Source organism: Diadema setosum, chromosome 1 (assembly GCF_964275005.1).
Source record: "Diadema setosum chromosome 1, eeDiaSeto1, whole genome shotgun sequence".
Classification (NCBI taxonomy): Eukaryota; Metazoa; Echinodermata; class Echinoidea; order Diadematoida; family Diadematidae; genus Diadema; species Diadema setosum.
Genome location: NC_092685.1, coordinates 6,890,223 through 6,913,057, shown reverse-complemented (window position 1 = coordinate 6,913,057; position 22,835 = coordinate 6,890,223). Strand labels below are relative to the sequence as shown.

At 36.1% G+C, this 22,835-nt stretch overlaps 1 protein-coding gene across 1 annotated transcript; it reads left to right on the top strand.

The window, feature by feature from the left end:
- The first annotated feature begins 1,251 nt into the window (after positions 1-1,251).
- On the top strand, positions 1,252-18,268 carry LOC140226278 (ras-related protein Rab-15-like). The gene is made up of 8 exons (XM_072306779.1): positions 1,252-1,301; positions 2,528-2,842; positions 10,244-10,304; positions 11,267-11,327; positions 12,872-12,949; positions 15,872-15,958; positions 16,649-16,714; positions 17,666-18,268. The coding sequence occupies exons 2-8, from the start codon at positions 2,719-2,721 to the stop codon at positions 17,807-17,809; spliced, it is 621 nt and encodes a 206-aa protein (XP_072162880.1). The 5' UTR covers positions 1,252-1,301; positions 2,528-2,718; the 3' UTR covers positions 17,810-18,268.
- The last annotated feature ends 4,567 nt before the right edge of the window (positions 18,269-22,835 follow it).

Here is a 22,835-nt window from a genome sequence, read left to right as displayed (position 1 = left end):
TCTTTGTTGGCAAAAAATGCATTACCAGTTTATTTCTTCATTTATATGTGTGTGTGTGTGTGTGTGTGTGTGTGTGTACGTACGTTATGATACAAATAAAATGTTGATATCTGTAGGCCTATACATTGCGTGTGAATGAGGAAAATGGTTTATATTGTGTTTATGCAATTTTTGTCACAAAATGACTGTTTTTGTGACTGATTATGTTTTATATGGCATCCCGCAAATATGTTACAGGGTAAAACATTTCTGGTGGTAATGTGTTTTTTTTTTGTAATGTATGTATGTATTTATGTATGTATGTATATGGACATATACATGAACTACAGTATATGTATACATATATATATATAAATGCATGTATTTATATATATATATATATCTGGATCTTAGTGTAACGGTGCAGGACCTTGTGGTATTGGGCACTTGGTGAAAGGGGGCGCACTGATACTTCAGTCGAAACTTCTGGTGATATAATGTTGTAATGACCTTAGTTGGGAGCTGGTTCCAAGCCATGGTTGTTTAAAAAAACAACAACAAACAAACAAACAAACTAGAAAAAAATAGTTGCTCTGTTTTGCGATGTCTTACTGTATAACACTTGGCATGATTTGTAACTGTATTTCTTAACATTTTTTTTTTACGTTACAATCATTGTTTTTTTTTTCTGTTATACATGTATTTCTCTTGGTTCTTAGTTTTAAAGAAAAAATCCAGTAGGTAGGGCTGGGACCAATATTATCCCTCGAATACTTTGAAGAGGGATATCCAGAGATTAATTAATCTCTGGACTTGGAATCTTGAGGCAAGATTTGGCAAATTCAGTTTCTCTTTCATTTGGGTGACACAGCCTGGATCACGGGAGGTGTAGATATTTGTATATTTATATTCTTGTGTATAATTTTATCATGCTACAGTTTTATAGATAGAGTACTTCTCTCATAAGACTTTCATTAGCACAACTTTGAAAAGTGTTCAAAATGATCACATTTGTAGAATCTTTGTGTTGTAGAAAGAAGGCAGAATATCTAAAACCATACAAGTTTGTGGCGCCACCACCACCATCTGTCAGCAATCCGCCACTGTTCTGTGGTTTCCACGTCGCACTGTATACCACATTATTTTATGGCATGCCTCGCTGCTGCCGCGGCCGCCGCAGCAGCCGCGCGCCGCGGCCGTTGATAGCTTCTGGAAGCCGCGCCGGCCCAAGACACATCGTGGTATAACCATTCCCGCGGCTGTGCTGAGTGAAGTGAAGAAAGTCTGCGAGACATCAAGACGAGAAGTTTCATTACCATACGGTAAGAAGCGATGTTTTGTTACGGTCGTTGCCGATTAAAGTGTTGTTACCAATGTGTGTTGCAGCTACTTTTTACCAAAGATTTGAATATATGTCAGGATGATAGGTTGCAAGTGATCGAGTTCCGAGCCTACCACTCAGCCAGGTCACAAACTCCGGTAAGTGTCCCCGCCCGCGACTCGTTCACTCCCTAGATCCCGCTGTGATCTCGGTTGTTAATGGAATCATGGAGCTACTACATCCATGGCGAAGTGAACACCTGTGGCTCTTACATGGTCTAGGCGATGAGGCACAAGCCGTCTGCTCGTGATCAGCTTGCTGGCAACTTTCAGTCACAAAACTACCTTGTGGACCAGATGCGTTTCAATTTCATTTTTAACATTGATACTAGGCTTACAGCTATATGATTATGTGAAAGTAAATTTATAGCCCACAAGCTAATTTTCTCACTCTCATCCTGCTGTTGTACGTTGACCGTGTTGACTTAGCTGGGTAGTACAAGTAGTGCGTGGTGTTTCAATTCTTATTTTAGTATTGTGACCTGTGTTGAAGAAGATGATTTCAATGATTGCGAATGACATATAGAAAAATGTAGGCCTCTATGTCATTGTATAAATTTTAATCCATTTTTGGATTTTTCACTGATGCAACAATTTCATGAGAAGGGAGGTAACTGCTTTGTAAGTTGAATTTTCTTTAATCATTTGACACCACTCTGCACTACCTTGGCATACTTGCCAACTCTACCGCATTTGGCGGTAAACTACCGCTTTTGAAAGATTTCATTAGCATTCAAGCTAGCGCTGCTCGCATAGGCATCCTGGATTCTATCGCTTTTTTTTTTTTTTAAGATAATGAGAAACCTCTTATGAAATATGAAAGAGCATGTAATTCTAGGAAGGATTCAAAGTTTATTTGATGAAAATTGGTTCTGAAGTGGCTGAGTCATCCAAAACAATGGGATTGCAATAAAAGATGGAACTCACCTCTAATTAGGATTCCTTTGTCTTTCTTCTCTCTTTTTTTTTTTGTTATCTTGGTCTTTTCAAAACAAATTTTCATTGAATAAACTTGCATTCCTCATAGACTTGTATGCTCTGTAACATTTCATAAGTAGTTTCTTAGTATCTTGCAAAAAGTTAAAAGCTCAATCCTCATCATTCTCAACAAATACTATACCATCCCTTCAACTTGTTAAAAAAAAAAAAATCTTCTTTTCCATATCAGGAATCTACCAAGAGAATGGGATTTGCCAATGAGAGACAGACTTATGGATCATAAAGAATGTCCTGAAGTGTCAAAATGGAGGAATAGGACTTGAACTTGGGATACATGCAGTGAGCTGTTATGACTAATCACATGGACTGGACATAAATCAGTGGACATTCATCAAGGTTCAGGGAGCAACGAGTGTTAAGATGGCCAAACAGTACGATGTGTTGATAAGACTTCTCATGCTGGGAGATTCTGGCGTTGGGAAGACATGTATGCTGTGCAAGTTTACAGAAGAAGCTTTCAGTCACACGCACATAGCCACAATAGGTGAGTCCACATACTGCAGCAACTTGCTATTCAACCATATTGGTTTACATTCAACTACAACTGTAGAAGTCAATTTGAATGCTTATTATTTTCTTCTCTGCCCACCTCACATACTTTAAAGAATGTTTTACTTTTAAAAGAATGTTTGTTACAATAACTATTTTTCTTGAAACTGAAGCATTATTTTTATTGTAGTATTTGTAAAGGTAGCTTTAAATTCCAGAGGAGGCTTTAGATCAATTGCTACACTCTGCGGCCCTAATACCAGTAAATTCCATTGTACGGCTTCTTTCAACCCAGCCCCACACAATGATAATCTGGTATTCAATCAAACGGGTTGGAGCAAGGCTGCTATGTAACATAATATATCTCTGACAATCTTCTCCCTCAAATCTGCTATTCCACCAGCTTGAATAGAAATTTGCATTAATGGTCACACCAAGGTGGTGCCTTGCTTCTTGAATACATTGCACTGCTATTCCAATGCTTGATTCATATCTGTATATCACTAGTCTTAGAAGATTTATGTTTTACAACAACACTAAATCCTTCAAAACATTGCATGTATTATCCAAGATAACAGTTTTAAATGACATTGATATTGTCAAGCAGAATTCACATATATCTTGTAGTGCCATGGAATATTTAGATTATTCTCTATTGTAAAGTATTTGTTTGGAATTCCTTCCTACCTTGTATGCCCCCTTCTGGTCAAAGTCTACTGGGGGAAAAATGCAGTGTGTCTAGCAGGGTCCTGTGTAAAGCATTGTAAACACCACTGGTCAAACTTACTATATCACATAGATCTATCACAATACCTGGTAATCACTAGAGATTCCTCTCGGGGTCGTGCTTGTTAATTTCCATGCATGCATGTGATTTACACACACAAATGATTAAATTCTGGCTTAAGGTAAATGATACATTACAAAGTGACAACATAATTTGCTATCAAAATACCAGGATGTATAACTGTGTGCATGTGCAGAAAAACAAACCAAAAAACAAACAACAGCAACAAGGAAAAAAAAAAAAAAACACCTGATGAGCTGCCTGGAGTATATGACTTTAGTAACAGGGCTGGATATTTGCTTTTGCTGTTCACTCTCAGGGTATAAATCGTACTTCTGGGTAATAAAATCTGAGTGTCTGATGCATGTATTACCTGATTTGGAAATCAGAATTTTAAGTTTCGATGTAGAATGCATTATTCCAGGCTGTACACATCTTTTTGCTAATTTATGCCCAACATATTGTTCATTCAGTCTAACATTTGCTGACAAGTGTTCCATGCTCAAGGCACAATGAGATATATCCCAGTCAATCTAAATTAGCCATGAGTCATGCTTATCAAACAGAAAGCATATGTTGCATCCTCTAGTGATTATGGTATTATCCATTTTTTTTTTTATTTAAAGGGGAGGGGAACAGAAATTTGAGATTTGCTTTTAGTAAGCCAAAATATGAATTGGTAGGATTTTGGATGTACACCTGGACCTTAGCTAGACAAATGTTGAATAAGAATAAAAAAAACTAACAACTTTGCACTGCTTTGCTTTGTAGACAAAGCCTTGAATTGTGTCAGCCTTTATTTTATAGTACTTGTGATACAAATGTATGTATACATGTAATATTTTGTGTAAAGAGACAGATTAATTACAATCAATATTTTAATCATATTAACAAATTCTGAAAATATTCTAGGATGTTACATCTCTATCTGTGCATGCATTGAACAGTACACAGCATGTATCGGCATACACTATGTCAAAGGAAAAAATGGGAGCTTTCACCAAGTACATCCATGGGTATACTTGGATTTTTTTTTTCATGATATTCATTTCATTTGAGGCAAAGTGATGGTAATATCAAATCTCATCTCAGCAGTCAAAATGAAAAGGTAGAGCATGCAGCATGAATCCCTTTTGGCCATTCTTTGTGTGTGTGTGTGTGTGTGTGTGTGTGTGTGTGTTTGTGTGTAAAACGTGTATGATTTCAGCAGCACTATCAGTCACTGACAGAAATAAATTGTTTTGGAGTGTTAAATGTGTGTACTTGTCCTTATCTGAAGCTGCTCTTTGTCAAAGCAAACATGATATATTATCATGTCTGTTCAGTCTTTACTGCATGTGTTTGCATACACTCTCTGTGCAGTGAACTTCACTGAAACAAAACCAGTTGGTTATATGTCAACAAAATGCCACTGAGATTAGCAACCAAAGTATGCAGCCACTGAAGCCGAAGTAAGCAAGTTTTCATTCACTTGAATGACCCAATTACCCAACTCACTTGCGGTCTATTTGTTGTTGAAATTCAACCTTGATGATCATACTAAACAATGGGAGCTGGCCTCCTTCTTCACAGTAGTTGACCATGGAGACCCATTTGCATGCCTTAAATGAAGAGTTGTGTAAACACAGTGGTATGTTGAAGAGAGTATCATTTTAGAAACTCCCATAAAGTATTGAAAGTGGGAGGTAACATTTAGTACATTTTTATTGACCGTTAGATTTTGAATTGAATTTTTTTCGGGGCTCACCGTAAATTCCAGTACATTACTAGGCTACCTTTGCAGACCCATGCACTGCGTGTGTGTCCATCATGTATATTTTGTGAATAAAGTTCATCAAAACTTACAAACATTTCTATATTCTTGCCACACACTCTACAGGACAAAATTGATGACCATTAGACCCAGTGGCATGGGCTTGTTACACTGCTGTCTTCGCAACTGATCTTTTTTTTTCTTTTCTTTTCTTTTTTTGTGAATGCAAGTGTGTGTGTGAGTATGTGTGTGTGTGTTATGTGTGAGTTTAGACAATCACATTCATAATGAATATTGATATCGTATCATATCACATTATGATAAGAAGTGCATTTTCACAAAGGCCGTATGTTGTACCAAATCCTCAAGATAAAAAAGTAATAGTGTGCATGAGACACTGCTTGTTATAGTGCATTTTTCATTTCAGTAAAGATTGAATTCAAGCTTTTGTTTCTTCCCTTCTTTGGAAAGATTACCTTTTCAAAAGACAAAATAGAACAGTTAACTACTATTAAACTTGTACATGTATAGTGTACACATCTTAAATGCATTATTTGTAGTAAAGATTGTTCCAGACAAATACAGTAGAAAGCTAGCCCGAGATAGGAGGAACAGATACATGCAATTTGGATATCAAGTATTTGATATCAATTGAGTACATGTATGACCCCGTTTACAGTGCGAGGCTCGGCCGCGGCCGAGCCGCAGCCGAGCCCAGCCCCGCTTCAGTGTAAACGCGCAAAAGGCCAAATGCGAGGCCAAAATTGGCCTCGCATTTGGCCTCGCTCTGGAGGTGGTCTCGGCCGCGGCCGAGCCGCGGCCGAGCCGCGGCCGAGCCCTGCCTCTTCTTGGTGTAAACGCAAACTGGGCCAAATGCGCGGCCAATTGCGCGGCCAATTTTAGTCTGGCTTCCAAACCCTCTGCCTGTATCTTTCGCTATTCAGGATATTAACCACCTCAACGTCGAAAACTAGTATAGTTTAAGGTGGTTTTGTAATGCAAAGGATTTTTTTCTTCGGCAAAGGCCTTTGCCCGAACGGCGACTTCGTCGCCACGGAATTCATTTGGCAAGGGGTCTGAAAACCAGACAATACCAAATTGCGTTTGTTTACAAGCAGAGCGCCACTACGACAAAATATTGAAAGGTTTGAATCAAAAGAGCGGCCGAGCCCAGCAGTGTAAACGGACAAAATTGCGAGGCTCGGCCGCGCAATTGAGGCCGGACTCGGCCGCGACCGAGCCGCAACCAAGCCCGGCCCCGCACTGTAAACGGGGTCATAGTTATGATGCTTTTGTAGGCGGACATGTGGTTTGTATTTCATGGGGTCTGCAGAAGTAAAATATTCCTACAGCTATGAATGTTTTTAAATTCATTGGTAAACCAGTCTATTGATGAAAGGGAAGAGGTTAGTGATTTATAAATACAGACATGTTTAGCCAGAGAAAGTGTACACATTGTAAGGAACAAATGTTACTTTACATACTTGATTAGTCAGATGAAGAACATTTCTGACATCTTTAGTCCTATTATGGAATCATGCGTTCCGTGAGGATGAACAAAGGTTTGTTTTTTTTCTCTCTCTAGAAACAACAGACATGTATGCTTTACTATCAGCAATTTCAAGCTCAACACAAAGTGATGTACATTCAGTGAGCCCTTACAGTTGTCCATGTTCTGAATAGTTATCTTCATTCTAGTTCCAAATACTTCCAGACATTCTTGGGTTTTAAATATTCTCATCACCAAGTCCCAAAGAACTAGTGCGTGAGTACTGGTAGCACTTTATGGAGAGCATACTCATCATATCATTGATAGCATGTTGCCCAAAAGTGCGGTACAATTGTTTAGCATGAAAGCATTTATTTAGGTAAAGATCGATGTGAATGCTGAATAAGATTTCTGGAATACCTAATACCCAACAACCATTTCAATTCACAGTGATCCAGCATCAGAGTGCATTATTATAACAATGACAGACCTAACCGCATTTTACATACTGATAACTGGGCCACCTGTCAGTAATTGCCATAAATGTGAATAGTAAGAGACACTCACCCAGTGTGTGTGTATTCAATAGTGTATGAACAATATTTTTGTTTTCTCCAGAGTGTGAGAGATACTTATAAAATTGCTCAGAACTGCAAACCATGTACATATATGTGAGAAACTGAACATGATATATTTGAGAAATATTTGTCAAAATGTTTGTTGAAATGGTCTAAATTCTGTTTTCATAGACTTTTAAAAACCTAACTTCATACCATACGTATACTTATCTTTTTATGAAATACTGTCAAACGTTGAGAAAGTAAGGCAGTATTCATGTATGCATGGTGTATTTTCCCATTTGCAGTAACCCTAAGCTTTTGGAGTCTAGTTTGGTCATGTGAGTGATGCATTTACAATCAAGTCACATAATTTGTGAAATTCAAGGTATAGATTAGGTGATATATACTGTATATTGATCAGCCTTCATACATCACACATTCAACATGAATGGTGCGGAATATATTTATTGATTATATTAGCCTTACAAAGTATTTATTACCATATGCTATACATGTATATATATATATACAGTATATATATGTGTATTTTTACAATACTGCAACCAAAAGTGTGACATTGTACTACAAATTAAATTCCACTAGAATGACCTCAAAATAAGCTTCATTTTAATGAATAGTGACTTCTTGATATTCAGGGTTGTACAGAGAGATAGTGCACAAAAAAGCTCTGTAAAAAATTAAATCAGAAAAATGTTATTTTGTGTACATTCCTATAGGGAAATCCATTGAAAATGCTTGGTGTCCTATGTAACATCCGTTACATAGAATATTGAAAATAATTTTAAACACATATTGTTGATCACAAAATATTTATAAACTTGATTTGTTAATAATGTAACTAATGTATTGTGATAACAGTGCAGAATTTTACTGTTTGTACTTATTTAGGCATTTTCCAAATATGCATAACGCGTGTCGCAACGCGCGTCGCGATTGGACACTAAAGAGAAAGAGGCAAATAGTTTCTTCCCAAATATTTTATATAATTTATATTCTTTTCTTTTGGATACCTATCCTGGAAAGGAACTCAGAAAAATCAGAAAGGCCAGTAAATAGTATTGGAAATGTACAAAATAAAAGATCAAATCTTCATGTGTAACGGTGGTTACATTGGACACCAAAAAATTGCTGATTTACCATTGTTAATTTTGACATAAAGATGTAAATATTTTGGAACAAAAGTCACATATTTTTCATCCCCCATTGAGCTCATTAAAACAGCAAAAATGCATTGATTTTCAGAATTCCGATCAACCTTTTCTAGGATCTCTGTGTAATGGTTGTCGCGTGGACACCAAGCGTAACACGCGTTACGCACTGTTTATAATGGCATTTTAGGAATGAAAAAGGTTTATTAACAGGATTTTCTTTACATGTCATTCCAAATAGGCATGTTCTGGAATAAGATCAGTCAAAAACACTTATAGAAATATATAATTTAGTTGAGTATGATGCATTTGATCTTAGGGGTACTAATCATGTCACAAATTTGGTGTCCTAAAATGGCCAATTTTTAAGGCATATTGTTTAAAATATACATGAAAAATGTAAGGTTTCATATGATTTTATCTCCACTGTCTCTCATATATGTGGGCTACATATCCTGAAAGTTTTAAGTCTTAATTATGTTTAATTTTTGAATTAGGGCTAATCAAACTTAATCACCTTAAATCTCTGCAGTATTGTAAAAATACACACATATATATATATATATATATATATATATATATATATATATATAGTCATGTTTTATGTTTTTCATGATATACATGCAGGGAGGTGCTAGAGAAGGAGAGGCAACTAAAGCTCTCCTTTGAAGTCATGCGCGGCACCGCCGAGAAGTTATGCGTTCAACTACAGGTGTTACCCATGTGCTTTGACCAAAGAGAGCATCAATAATCGGGACTAGCGCTCTCACATCTAGAAATATTTGCTCCTACTGCAATTCGCTCTCTCTTTCAATGTAATGGCAACAATGAATTTGTGTACCTTGAATTGGAGCAGCGAATCAAATGCAGTGTGAAACTCACAATTTTAACAGCAAATAGTTTAAAAACACACTGGAACACACTTTAACGGAGTACTTTATTTGAAAGATCAAAATATCCCCTTATTAACAAATTAACATGCGGAAATGTGCGCATTATAGAAAAAATTAGATTTTTAAGAGAGCCTAATTTTCATTTCCTTTCGATTTGCAAATTACAAAGAAACTAGAAATACATGTTAATAATATTGAATTCTTTCCTAAACTATTCTAAATCAATTCGAGTATTTCATTTTTAAAATTTTGCGGTGAAATAAAGCTTGTAATTCAACGAAAGGTGAAATGCGTTCCTCATCTCCGAACTTCGTCTTGCAACTAGAGCGATGCCGAGCATGACTTCAAAGCGTAATGGAATGCTAGACATCCCATTGTAACACCTTGAACCCAAACATGTGTTTGCATGAATTACGAAGAGTTGCCACTCCATCTCTGTAACACCTCCCTGATACATGTACCCTGCAATTATGTTACTCAGATACTCTGATCAATAGGCAACCCTCATGTTTTCCCCCTCCCTTTTGCTCATGTAGTTAACATCTGCAACCTTGTTAGTGGATCTCTACACCAGAGAGAGAACTGAAATATAGGCTCACAAGAAGATGGCTTCAAATTGATATGGCAAACTTGTATGGGTGTTTGTACATATGCCAATTGCATTTTATCTGTGAAGAAAAAAAAAAGAAGAATCTAACTTTAACCTCATCTCTGACTCAATAGTTTTGCTGCCTCACTTTTGCAGGTATTGACTTCAAGATGAAGACACTTCGCGTTGACGATCAGAGAATACGAGTTCAAATATGGTGAGTGTTTACAGATCCATGCCCATGTCTATTCAAGAAATGCCAGAGAATTGCAGCGTGCCTAATACAATCATTTTATCCTCTTTTAGGGTCAGGGACTGCCTTTGTTCAGATTCACTCTGACAACAATGAGATTCAAGATCAAATCCCAGCCAGGACAAGCAAAGTTTACTCATATTCATACTCATATGCATCTGGCTGTGGGGAAAGATCAAATCATTTGGCAGCATGTGAATCAGTTTTATTGATTTTGCCCAGCATGAAGCTGGATATGATGATCCACGTACAACCATTCTGCTTAGTTGCAATTAGAGATAAAAATAGTGGAATGTACAATGACTCGGGCAGTGTAGTATTTGCACAGCCACTAAATAGTTGTTTTGTGCTGCATAGTTTGATGTATGGATATGGCACAGTGTACAGTTTCATGTGATGTTGCTATGATTTGACTTGTAACCTTTTATGCAATGTGAAACATGAACACAAGACTAAGAGTATGAATTAAGTACTGACAGTTGTTTCATCATCAAATATGGATAAAGTGTCTGCATTTAGAATGTAGTTCTGGAGAAACAGTGTTTTTGGGGGTTGTTATGCTTCAAGCAATGTTTCGAATCACTGCAACATGCAGGTATAATTGTCCAATGGTTGATGTTAAGTGACTGTAATATTTGCTTTGTCAATATCGGTGATTTGGTTAATGAGAAACATGAAGGATAAATCTAAATGGTTCAATGTCTTTTTCTTTTAAAGAGGAACCTGTGTATTAAAAGCATTTTTCAGGCATGCAAGCAATGCTGCTACAAATGCATGGCACCAAATCCCTGATCCATTGAATACTGCATGCATGGTGTGTACAATGCAGGATGTCTTGACACATTTTGTATGACTTGTTGTTGTGCCTGGTTCTCACAGGCTGTATAATTTGTCATTATTTTTTTTCCATGGTCATGTTTTTACAGGGACACAGCTGGGCAGGAGAGATATGACACAATAACGAAGCAGTATTTCAGGAGAGCACAGGTACAGGAGATTAATTTTTGTTGTTGTTGTCATTTTCTTAGCATTGGCTGCGAGTCTTTCTACCATGATGAATGAGGGAAATGTGTTTATACTCGCAGTGTATCACATACATTGAACATTATTTGTGGAAGCATCCAAGATATTTCCAAGATGAGGATGTCAAATCTTCATGTGCAACTTCAAAAAAATGTAATTTTATTTTATTTCTTCTTTTGAACATAAAAAACCCCAACCAAACACATACCTGTAGGTACATCAAAGATTATTAATCAAGTAAGACGCACAGATTTCTGCCATCAAAATAGGTGCCTGTGAAAAGTTACATTTGAGTTACACATTATATAGTCATTACAGCTTACTCTGTGATGTAGAATTTGTAGCATTTTTTAATTCACAGCACACACTATGGGCTTCTTTCACATGAAATTTGAATCGTAGATTCCCTAGGAGAACTCTGATAAATGATTGTTCAGAGTTTGCACAACAAATTCCATGAGCATCATGCGTCATTACTACATATTTACCCTATGTTGCTCATATTACAATCTAAATGATATGCCTCAAGCATGCACACTTACTACCTTTTGCATCACACACACATGCACACACACATAATTATGTGGACATACATATTGTACTGTTAGTAGTCAACAGTAGGATTATAGTATTGAATGCACACAATTCAGATTTTTTTTTTTTTTTCAACTGTGTGTCTGCCCTCAGTGATTACGGAACTAAACACATGTTTCTAGCAGACTCTCAGACAAACCACATGGTATGTGCCTGTAGCTGCCACTCTCCATCAATGAGTTTGTCAATATTTGGCCAGATGGTAACCCACGTAGCATATATTGTCCTCAATACATAATGGTGGAATCTCAAACTGCACTGAGCGTGACTGTCAGTTTTTCATAAAAGATGTTTCAGTTGGAAACTGTGATTATTATATGTGTGTTTTAATTTTTGTTTATACACATAAATATATACATGAATGTATCTGTATCATCTCATAATATTGAATGAATGTATAATAAGTAATATGAGAATTCAAATACACTTGCTGATACAACCATATAGATCATGTGAAAACCGACTTTAAAACATTCACATGCTTTCCAGTTTTCAGTACTTACTCAAACTATGCCATGGTTATAAGACTGCATGTAAAAATTGTTGTCTTTGATGTTTCTTTTAATATAGGTGTTTGTTTGATTCAAGGAGAAAAAGTGCTGTCAGCTCTCTCTGAGAATAATGACAAAATTAACCAATGTAAAGAAGCATTGAATAAAAAAATTTAAAGTTTTGCCTGGCCTTTACTGGCTTTCTCAATGTCATCAATATATATATATATATATTTTTTTTTTGAACTGGAAATGTAAGGTACAGCTTGTATGGTAAGTAGATAAAGACCCTAGTACTCTATCCATGTTTCCAGTCATGATAGCTCACCATGCATCACATCAACTTACAGTTAATCTGATAGTCACTAGAGTTACCAGTGTCTGTCATGAGAACATTGTGCTGTCTTTTTCTCACTTCTAAAGGGCATCATGTTGGTGTACGACATGACAAGTGAAGCATCATTTCGCAACCTTGACAAATGGCTTGAGATGATATCAGAGGTGAGCATTTGGCTTGGGGAAAAAAAAAACACCCCAACACTTTTGTGTGTGGTGTTTTTTGTTGTTGTTGTTGTTGTTGTTGTTGTTGTTTTTTAGTTGGTTATTATGGATTCTTTGGGTTCAATGACTTGCTTCCATCATCATTGTAACCATTGAAGACTATCCCGGAGTATATTCAGACAGGTGTTTTCAGGAAATGTGTGTTATAGCAAACTCATCAGCCCGTCCTTTAAATGGGTGGAAAGTGTCAGTGTTGTACAGAACAAAACTAACAAAACTAATCAATTCACTCTTTCAACTTTGTCCTGTGTTACTGTAGTCTAAGGTGGTTGAAACACAGAATGTGTACAAATTTGGAATCAATGTGTGTAATTATCACCTCTGTATCTAGAATGGTTATGTCTACAGTCCACATCTGCAAAGACCAAATGCTTAACTTGAGCCCAGTATAATTGTCTTTTGAGCAAATGTGACGACGATGTCGGAAGTGATGCAGTCTTGTATAGGCAAAAGGTTTTCATCTTGTCAGTGCATACCCATGTATCTGTCCAAGACATTCTTGTGCTGTACATAGTCGGACCACATTTATACAGTACAGACTCCTGGTTTCTAAGTAGCCATGATACTCTTAAATCTTTGTTCAATGCCTAAAAGTGAATGCTAATCTTTGGCAGCATTGTTAGTACTTTTTAGATTCGAGCATGTTGTGGCGTTTGGATTAAGAGCTTATTGATCACTCCAAAAGTTCACAATGCACCAATTTCCTCTGGGAGAGGACATGAGACACTTTGGTTAATTAGAGTTTCCTATCTTGAGGTGTAATGTCTTGATATTTGCCCCTTCCTTTGCAAAAAGCAACCTGATCACACTCAGCCACACAACAGAGAGATACAACGTAAAATGCATGCTCTTTTCCTTATGTAAATCTTTGTGTGCATTAATATGTTGCATCCTCCTTCTGTAACCTTTTGTTCTTTTTCCCCTTCTCCCTTATCGTCCTCTGTTTTGATGTGTTGCATAAAGAGTAAAAAAAAAAAAAAAAAAATGAGTGTGTGGGGGCCATACCACTTTTAAAGATTTCATACTGTACATACTATTTTGTCCTTGGTACTGTGCTATTTATACCAGTGGTAGTCATTATTTTGTCAACTATACTAAAGTTGAGCAAATGTTGGCCATTCATTTTTTGTTTGGCTCAGCCCCATATGAAGGACATCTGTTGTGTGTCTGTTTGCATGCTACTGTTTATAGACACACAGTTTTAACATGTAAATTTGAGAATATATATTCCTCAGCGTAATGTCATTTTGAGATAATGAACTCCCTTAATTCTTATTGAATTTTGACAATCATTTTTTTTTTGACTGAGAGAAATTCAATGCAATCTAGATATGCACACTTTAAAATGTATTATACAATTTTTGTTCAATGTATCATTGTGTTTCTTATCTTAGACTTTGTGAGGTATATGAAATCTCCCTGTGTATGTACGCTAAAGATGTTTAATCAGTTGATGTGTGCTGTGTTAACCAAAGCCTTGGGACCAAGTGACCACATTAGTGTGCAAATCAATCACCAATGTTTAATGTGCATTATAGGTAATGTATACACATACACTGTGGTGTTTACAGTGGAGATAATTGTGCTTAGCTCTGCTATCCAAATTACAGCCCATAGGAAATATAATGATGTGATATGAGTCATACTAACATGTTTTCTTATTTTCCATGGTACTTTACCCTTTAAATGTCCTGTCATTCTCTCTCTCTCTCTCTCTTTCACTGTAAGGCAGGAAGATAGTAGATGCGATCAGATTGTTGAGGTGTATATATTTTTTCCTTTCAAATTTCACCAAAATGAAGGAAAGATACCAAGTACTCACAGATCTCATTTTTATGCCTCTGCCACGAAGTGGTGCCGGAGGCATTATTCTTCCTCCTTTTCTTCTGTTTTACCAACATATTAGGTAACAGTATGTAATATGTGTAAAATGCCTTGATGCATTTCAGACATTTTCTTTTAAAGGGACTGTACAGTACTGGTTGAGGTAGGGATTCATGTTTTGAACATTCCTAAGTGAGATAATGAAAAGCCTCTTATGAAATATGAAAGAGCATATAATTCTAAGAAGGATTCAACGTTTATTTGATGAAAATTGGTTTTCAAATGGCTGAGATATCCCAAAAAGTGCTAATAATAAAAGGCGACATGCCCCAACTTTATTAGTATCTCTTTGTTTCACCTTGTTTTTGGATATCTCAGCCATTTCAAAACCGATTTTCATCGAATAAACTTTTGATACCCCTTAGAACTGCATGCCCTTTGACATCTCATAGAGTGGTTTCTGAATATCTCACAAAACGTTAAAAGCTAAATCTTCACCTCGACCACAACTGTACACACCCTTTAAATCTGTAAATCAATGTATTTTTTTTAAATAAATACCCCTCCCCCCCCCCAAAAAAAAAAAAAAAGAAAAGAAAAAGAGAAAGTATTCATAGGCACAGGTTTGAGGTATGCTGATAGTGCAGGTATACACCTACAAATATAAATTCGCAGCCAGCCACCATTATCGAAACTGGAAGAGTTGAAAAGCTGCCTGCAGATATTGGCTACAGATAGTTTTATCTTTATTCTAGGGCTGATCACACAATATGATATCGAATTACAGTAATATAGACTGCTATAGCTGCAATGATTATCGAGTTGTCAGGATATCCACATATTGGGATAGCTAGTTGCAATCATAATGATTTAGGTTTGAATTGTGTATTAACTTTGTATGGGGATGTGCCACGGCATATTATCAAACAATACCATATTTTTATCTTATAATATACTGTGCATGAGATAATAATGACATTTTCCATTGTGTGATGAAGATGCCTCATATTACTCCTGTGCTGATGTCATCTCTTGCAGGATGCTGGAGACATTGTGAAAGTATTGGTGGCAAATAAATCTGATGCTGAGTCATTACGTGTAGTGTCCAAGGAAGAGGGAGAGTCGGTAAGAACCAGTTACTGTAATTTGAGTAGAAACATTCACGGTATGAAACTTTAGCAAATTGGAGCCTGTGACCTTTTTGGCAGCATGAACTGCAGTGGCGGATCCAGAGCGGGGTACACCTGGCGCGCGCCCTCTCTTTATTTGTTGTTAAAACAAAAGAAATAAGAAGAAAAAAATGTGATGAAACCCGGAAGTAGCACCAAAATTATGTTTGTGCCCTCCCTCCCCCCCCCCCCCTCTTTACGGAATTCCTGGATCCGCCCCTGAACTGCATCTGTGAATCGCGATCTGCAACTAGCATTCAATGCTTCGTGTAAAGACAAAACTTTTTGCATGCATTTGACTTTCACAAATCCTGAAACTTCACAAAAGTTTCATGCCAGAGAAAATTTCTTGTTTTGCATTTAATAGTCAGCTACATGCTGTTTGTGCCATTCCATTTAAAGATATTTTCAGAGGATTGGTGTTCAAAAAAAAAAAAAAAAAAAAGGTAATGGGAGATAGAATGAGAAATGAGAGGACAGTGATAACTGCATATGGTTTTGGCTTGCCTCTGACTAAGGTCAGTGTTGCTATTCATACTAACAGCTGTTACCTATGCTTTAATTCATCATATGTGCTGCTCTGCACTCTCCTGATCAGACTTTTCTTATCTTTCTTCACTTATTTTTCTCCCATTTTCTGTTACAGTATGCAAAGAAAGAAAATCTTGACTTCATCGAAGCTAGTGCCTTCAATGGAGACAATATACAACTCGTAAGTCTAGTCAAGATGTGAAGTGTTATTCAGCTGTTGTATTTTTTCTTGTTCGACCAGTGAAATAAAATCGATTCTTTTTTAATTTCATGCTGAGGGCTCTCAGCAAGTGGATTTTAGTTGGGTTTAGTTAAAAGACCCAAATTTTATCATGTATGATATTTTGTGAGGCTGCCTTGTGCTTGTGAAAATAAAATTGAAATATTCAATGAAACTTGTATCCATGAATATTGCCTTCTTTCATGATGGGGACCCTTACCAAAGTAGAGTAACGATTTTACTGTCAACAGTTATAAACTCTTGTTGAAATCAGAGTATGTTCTTTAAGCTGGAAGGATTCTAGTATTTTTTGAATGTATGTGCGATTATAAATACTACAAATCAAAAATTGTCTGAGCAACTCTAATTAAAATCACCATCAAACACGTCCATTTCATTATGTATAAATTTCCTGCTGTTTTGTTTTTTCATTGTCAGTATTTTTTGTTCTTTATTTCATTAATAGTTCATACATTTACTCTGTTTGCCCATGTAGACATTTTTACAGAGGTAATTGTGAGTTTTTTGTAGGGCAAGTTGCCAGTCCAGCTGATTTCTTCTTTAATTGATACATATACATAATATTCCTTCTTTTTGTTGTATCTCTTCTCTCGCCAATCTCTTAAACTCAAGTGATTGAATTCTGCACACCAATTTCCAAGTGATCAATATGATATGAATGTGACACTATGTTTGCTTTTAAACTATCAGTGTATGGAATAAGAATTAAAAGGAAACAGGAGAAAAAGAGCAAATGTGTGTTTTTTGTTGCTTCATGTATTAAGAATGGCAATTGAGTGGAGAATGGTTGTCCCATTCCTGCGTAAAAATGCTAATCATCAATTCTTGACATGATTCTTGTATCGTCTTTCAATGTGCACATTCTCGTCTCTGGCATCCTTTTCTGTGCAGGCATTTGAAACGCTTGTGAAGAGTGTCATGGACAAGAACAAGAAAGAGATAGATGAACAGCTCCAGAGTATCAAGTTGTACAGTAGAGAAGACAGCTCTGCAGAGCCAGAAGAGGGAACAAAACTGGGAGGCTGCTGTAGATGATACTGTCTCCATGGCAACGCGATGTGGGAAATCTTATAATAGATCTATATAAAAAAAAAAAGACCTCTAAACTCATGAATGTATATACATGTATGTGATCTGATTGAATGGACATCTCTGTGGTAGAGATATTGTATGTTGAGATTTGGGAAGTTTTTTGATCTTATGTTTCAGTGATTTGTTATGAATTTCTTTTTGGTTTTAACTTTGTCATTACAAGGACTTAACAGTGAATAGGGTATAAAGTAAGGCTCCAGAATTAAGAGTTAAGTTGTAGCTGATCAAGGGACCCAGTGTACTCTTCACATGAAAATGGTCATCAGTCATCCTCAATTGACAATGGAATAGTAATACATCTTAGAATTATACATACGCTGGTCTTTCACATCTAAAACAGTTTGAAACACACATATGATTGTGAGTGTTGTGTATATGCTGTAATATTCTTTCTTGATTCATGCCACATACTTCTTCAGTAGGTGGGTGAGTTGTTCATCGAAGAATGAATTCAATGAAACTTGTTGCAAGATGCCTATATATATGTGAACTCATGTATAAAGTGTCTTGCTAGTTGAGAAGATTATATGAATGAACACATGGACAAAGAGGTATATAGTTGGATGGATTGGGAGTGAAAGTGATAGAGAGAGAGAGAGAGAGAGAGGGAGATTCCTGTAACCAAAGGTCAAGTTGTACTAAAAATTAAGTAGGTTGAATATTTAACCACAGAATGAAGCCGAGTCCATCATTTAAAAAAAAAAAAGAAGAAGAAGAAGAGAAAAGGTTGATCCTGTAAGTGCGTATATGTAGGTTCTGATTTAATAGTCTTTTTATATTCTTTCAAACTACAGTGTATCAACATGATGTTGTGAGATATAGGACAAAACAGTGATTGTATGTGCCCTCCCGCTTTGTTTTTCACAACATACATGTTAGAATTTACTGTAATTACCATAGTAGGAGTAAATGGGATTAAAAAAGCAGCAGCCCAAAGTATGAGATTTTTTTTTTTTTTTATGGCTGGTTGAAAGTAAGTGATGCTGAGCCCAAATCTTCCACATGAAAGTAAGTGGGTGCTGGTAATATCTTACACTGAATGCAATTGATATTACTCTGTGTGCAGCAACACTTCATTGTGGTGTTGTTTGATCAGTCTCAAATGTCTGTTTGTTTGTCACCTGTGAAGGACATTAAAGCATTAAATTACTAGAATTTCATAGAAATGTTAAGCCTGCTAGAGTTGGGAATTGATACTTGACCAGCATCTTACCATGGTAGGGTCCATGATCTTACTATAGCATATCATACAACAAGGAAAATAATTTGAGGACTGCATGTGTTTGTCAAAACTTAAAAACACACTACAGTGTAATAACATAAGAGGCACTAATGCACATACGAGACAGCAAAGGAAAATGGACAAATTAGTGTTCATAAGAACTTCACTTTTACAGTGAATTATAGAGAGCAAGCAGTTTCCATGGTAATTGGATATTTAGGGCAAAAGTATATATCAAAACATCATCTATTAATAATATTACTACACTCATAGGTAGTACATTTTTTATTTGTTAGGGATATAGAGTTGTTCGGGTGGCACCGACGTGCCACATATTTTCACATCTTGCTGCTCTGTGACCGTGATATTTCTACCTGATGGGATTTCAGACATGAACTAGCACTCTTACTTTTTTGTTGTTGTTGAAAAAGACAACCCGAAAAGATGTAAAAGTCTATAGCCCTGTTTATAAAAATTGGGGAGTTTAGAGGGATTTTGTGCCAAGAGAACTGATGTATTCCATTAATATTCAATACATACACATTTTGTCATGTGTGCATGTATTCTCCCCCCCCCCAATATTTTATGAGGCTTTCACGCACTTCCACAAGTGTAATATGCTTTAATTTGTAGGTTATCAAAAGTGTTATGATGATATCTAATGAATCAAGTCTGTAGACATTCCTTTCAAAGTTTTCAGATGTATAATCCCACCTTACCCTTGCATTAAGGATATGCTTTATCTAATTTTGTGAACTTTTTTTTCTTCTTAATTTTTCTAGGGTTATATAGGAGAATACATACTGTACTAAGACATGAAGCAGAAAAAGGGTGAAATGCTGTGTAGTGCTTTTAAAATGTGGAGTATTTTATTTATGTAGGGGGAGGGCGGGGGGGGGGGGGAGACAAAATAGAATGAAGGAAAGAGTGAAAAAACATGTATTGCAATTCTGTGTTTGTTTGTTCACAGACAACAAAACAAATGCGAGCACCATAGTATCAGGGGGACCATATTCTCTGATCATGCTTTTTTAATGCTGTATCATCCAGACCTTGTGACATTTTGCATTGTTTCTTAGATATGTATCCATCTGGCATATGTTTGAAATTGTCTCATGAGTAGACATTAGTGTACAGATTTTATACAATGTATATGTTGACAGGTTTACCACATGGAATGTAGTCTTAATCTGAAGGGTGAAAGGTACTTTGCTATAGATTTGAAAATGTAGTTAAGTAGATTTGATGTCTTCGACCTATAGTTCACTCCATGAGGGAATTTTTTCCCTACCAAAGATCTTATTCATGCTGATAGTACAATTTTATAAGGACAATTTTACAAAAGTTGGAGTATGCTTCATATTGTGTAAATGTAGGGAAGAGTTGTGCATATGGCACATAGTTTTGCAAGTGTATACACAACCAATGTATGTACAGTTCTTTCTGATAGAGTATTTTCATGTTTCTTCATTAACTTTATATGCTTGACATTGTAATTCATTATCAACTTAAATGTGGTGGTATATTTATTACAGCTCAGGTAAAGTTGTGTCATTTATTTTTCCCACAACACTTCTAATAATTGTCCAGAACAAATTCATTGATGTATATAAGATAAAGATTGAAGATGTGGTCATCATATACTCTTGTTTAACCTTTTATCGAGCAAAGCCACTGAAAACCAGCACATTCAAACCACGTACACTAATTCATTTTATATGTTGAGTGGGGTACTTCGTCCACCACTGTCTGGAACTTGCTCGAATAGTTTTGGTTTGTTTGTTTGTTTGTTTGTTTTTTTTTTTTAAAGCTATTTTGCTCCCCCCCCCCCCCCAAAAAAAAAAAAAAGAAAAAAAAAAGAAGAAGTGTATTTTGACAGCATTACTGGCTCCATCAGAATGATGTCTTGTCGCTTATGTATTCACCAAAAGTAGAATGACAGAATGTGGGGAGATGCAAAAAGACATTTATGAACCACAATACAATATGCTATCTCACCTTTGATGGTCTGTCCTATAATAATTGCAAACTTGTTGAGTGAAGACGTTGCACAGGTGACTTATGCACTGTGACATTCCAGTATCTTTCCCTCGTTGATCCTTGAAGAATGAACTATGTCTAAATGCTGCTACCTTTCCTCTCAGAAAAAATAATTGAAACTCTACGGCAAAAACCACCAAAGACTCTGCCTTTTGCCATAAAAGCACTCAGAATTTCAGAATTAAGTCATGGATGTGTGAGCAAAATTCTTCTGTGTGCAAATCTGTTATTCACGACTTTTATGGTGAAATCAAATAAGTTGCTGTTCAAACATTCGCATAGAAGTTTGTACATTGCAAACCTTTAAATGGCACATGTTGAACTGATTGTGTGTCTTTGAATTACAATTATGAAAAAAGTCTTTCATCCTTGTTGCTCTAGCTTTGGCTTTTTATACATTTCTATAGAATATTAACTGGGTGAATGTGCAATTAGCTGTAGATGTGTGATGCTTATCACCGTTTGCGGTGAAGCTTTTCTTTTTGAGATGGATGAAGGAAGGTTCAATAATTTTGTCTATGATACTAAGGTCACATGTTTGGTAAAATGAGGATGTTTAAATGGGGAGTACATGGGATAACAGCAGCAGGTTTGTCATATTCAATAGATTTTCAAGCTTTAATTGCAGGAAAAACAAGAAAGTAGATACATAGCATGAACTTTTGTTTTTTAAAAGAAGTAGTCTATCACACTATGTGTATTACTATGAGAAAATCTATTTCTGTTTCTCTCGTCATTTACATGTACCACTCTCCACTGTTTGGCATTTTGGTATATCCCAAATTAAAGAATTTAGCCATTTCATTTTTATTAGGGATATTGCATTTTAAAGTGAGTGAAAATTTGCTGCTTACAGTGTTTTACATTCTACTACACGTGTAAATCATATTTTATGCCATATCTCACAAACCTTCTGAATGCTCAGGCTTGCTCTATTTTCTTTACTACAATGTCTCTCCTTTCTCTAGATATTCTCCAGTGTTGATAACCACTTCGAGTTGTTCTCACTTAACTTTCACTCTTGATTCCATTTTTTTTTTTTTTATTATTATCATTCTTTATTTTTTATTCTGTGGTCAAAACCTCATGCTTACAATGTCTACAAAATGTGAAGAAAAATAAAAGGATAGAAACTGAAATGGGAAAGTGCCGTTGTAATAATCCAAACACACTCAACAGTCAACAGTGAGACACTGCACTCCACAATTTGTGTTGGTGGCATTTTATTTGTACAGTGCTGTATTTGTATCAGTGCTGTCTCATGATAAATTTTCTGAATTGGTGTGTCTTCTTAATTGGTGTGTCTGTGAACTACAACTGCACAACTGACAAGCTTGCACCAGAATAATGTTAGGTCTGTCTGGTCATATGATGAATGGATGATCTGTTGCAATATTTGATGATGATATTTCATGTTGTAAAGACAGAAGTGCAGATACCATGTTCAATACAAACTGTAGTAAAGTTGTGGTCAGGTTTGTGCCACACTTTGGCTACACATTAGCACTGTCTTTTCTACTTTGCACATATTGGGGAGAAATTGCTCTTCATGAAGGTATGTACAATATGTGGATTGTTGGACACTAAAAATGAGAGTTCTTAAACATAATGTACTTGCATGCAAGCACAAACAGAACATGAGGCATTTTACTTCACGCACAAGATGCACATTTGTGACTTTAAGTTTCAGTTTTCCTGTCTCAAATT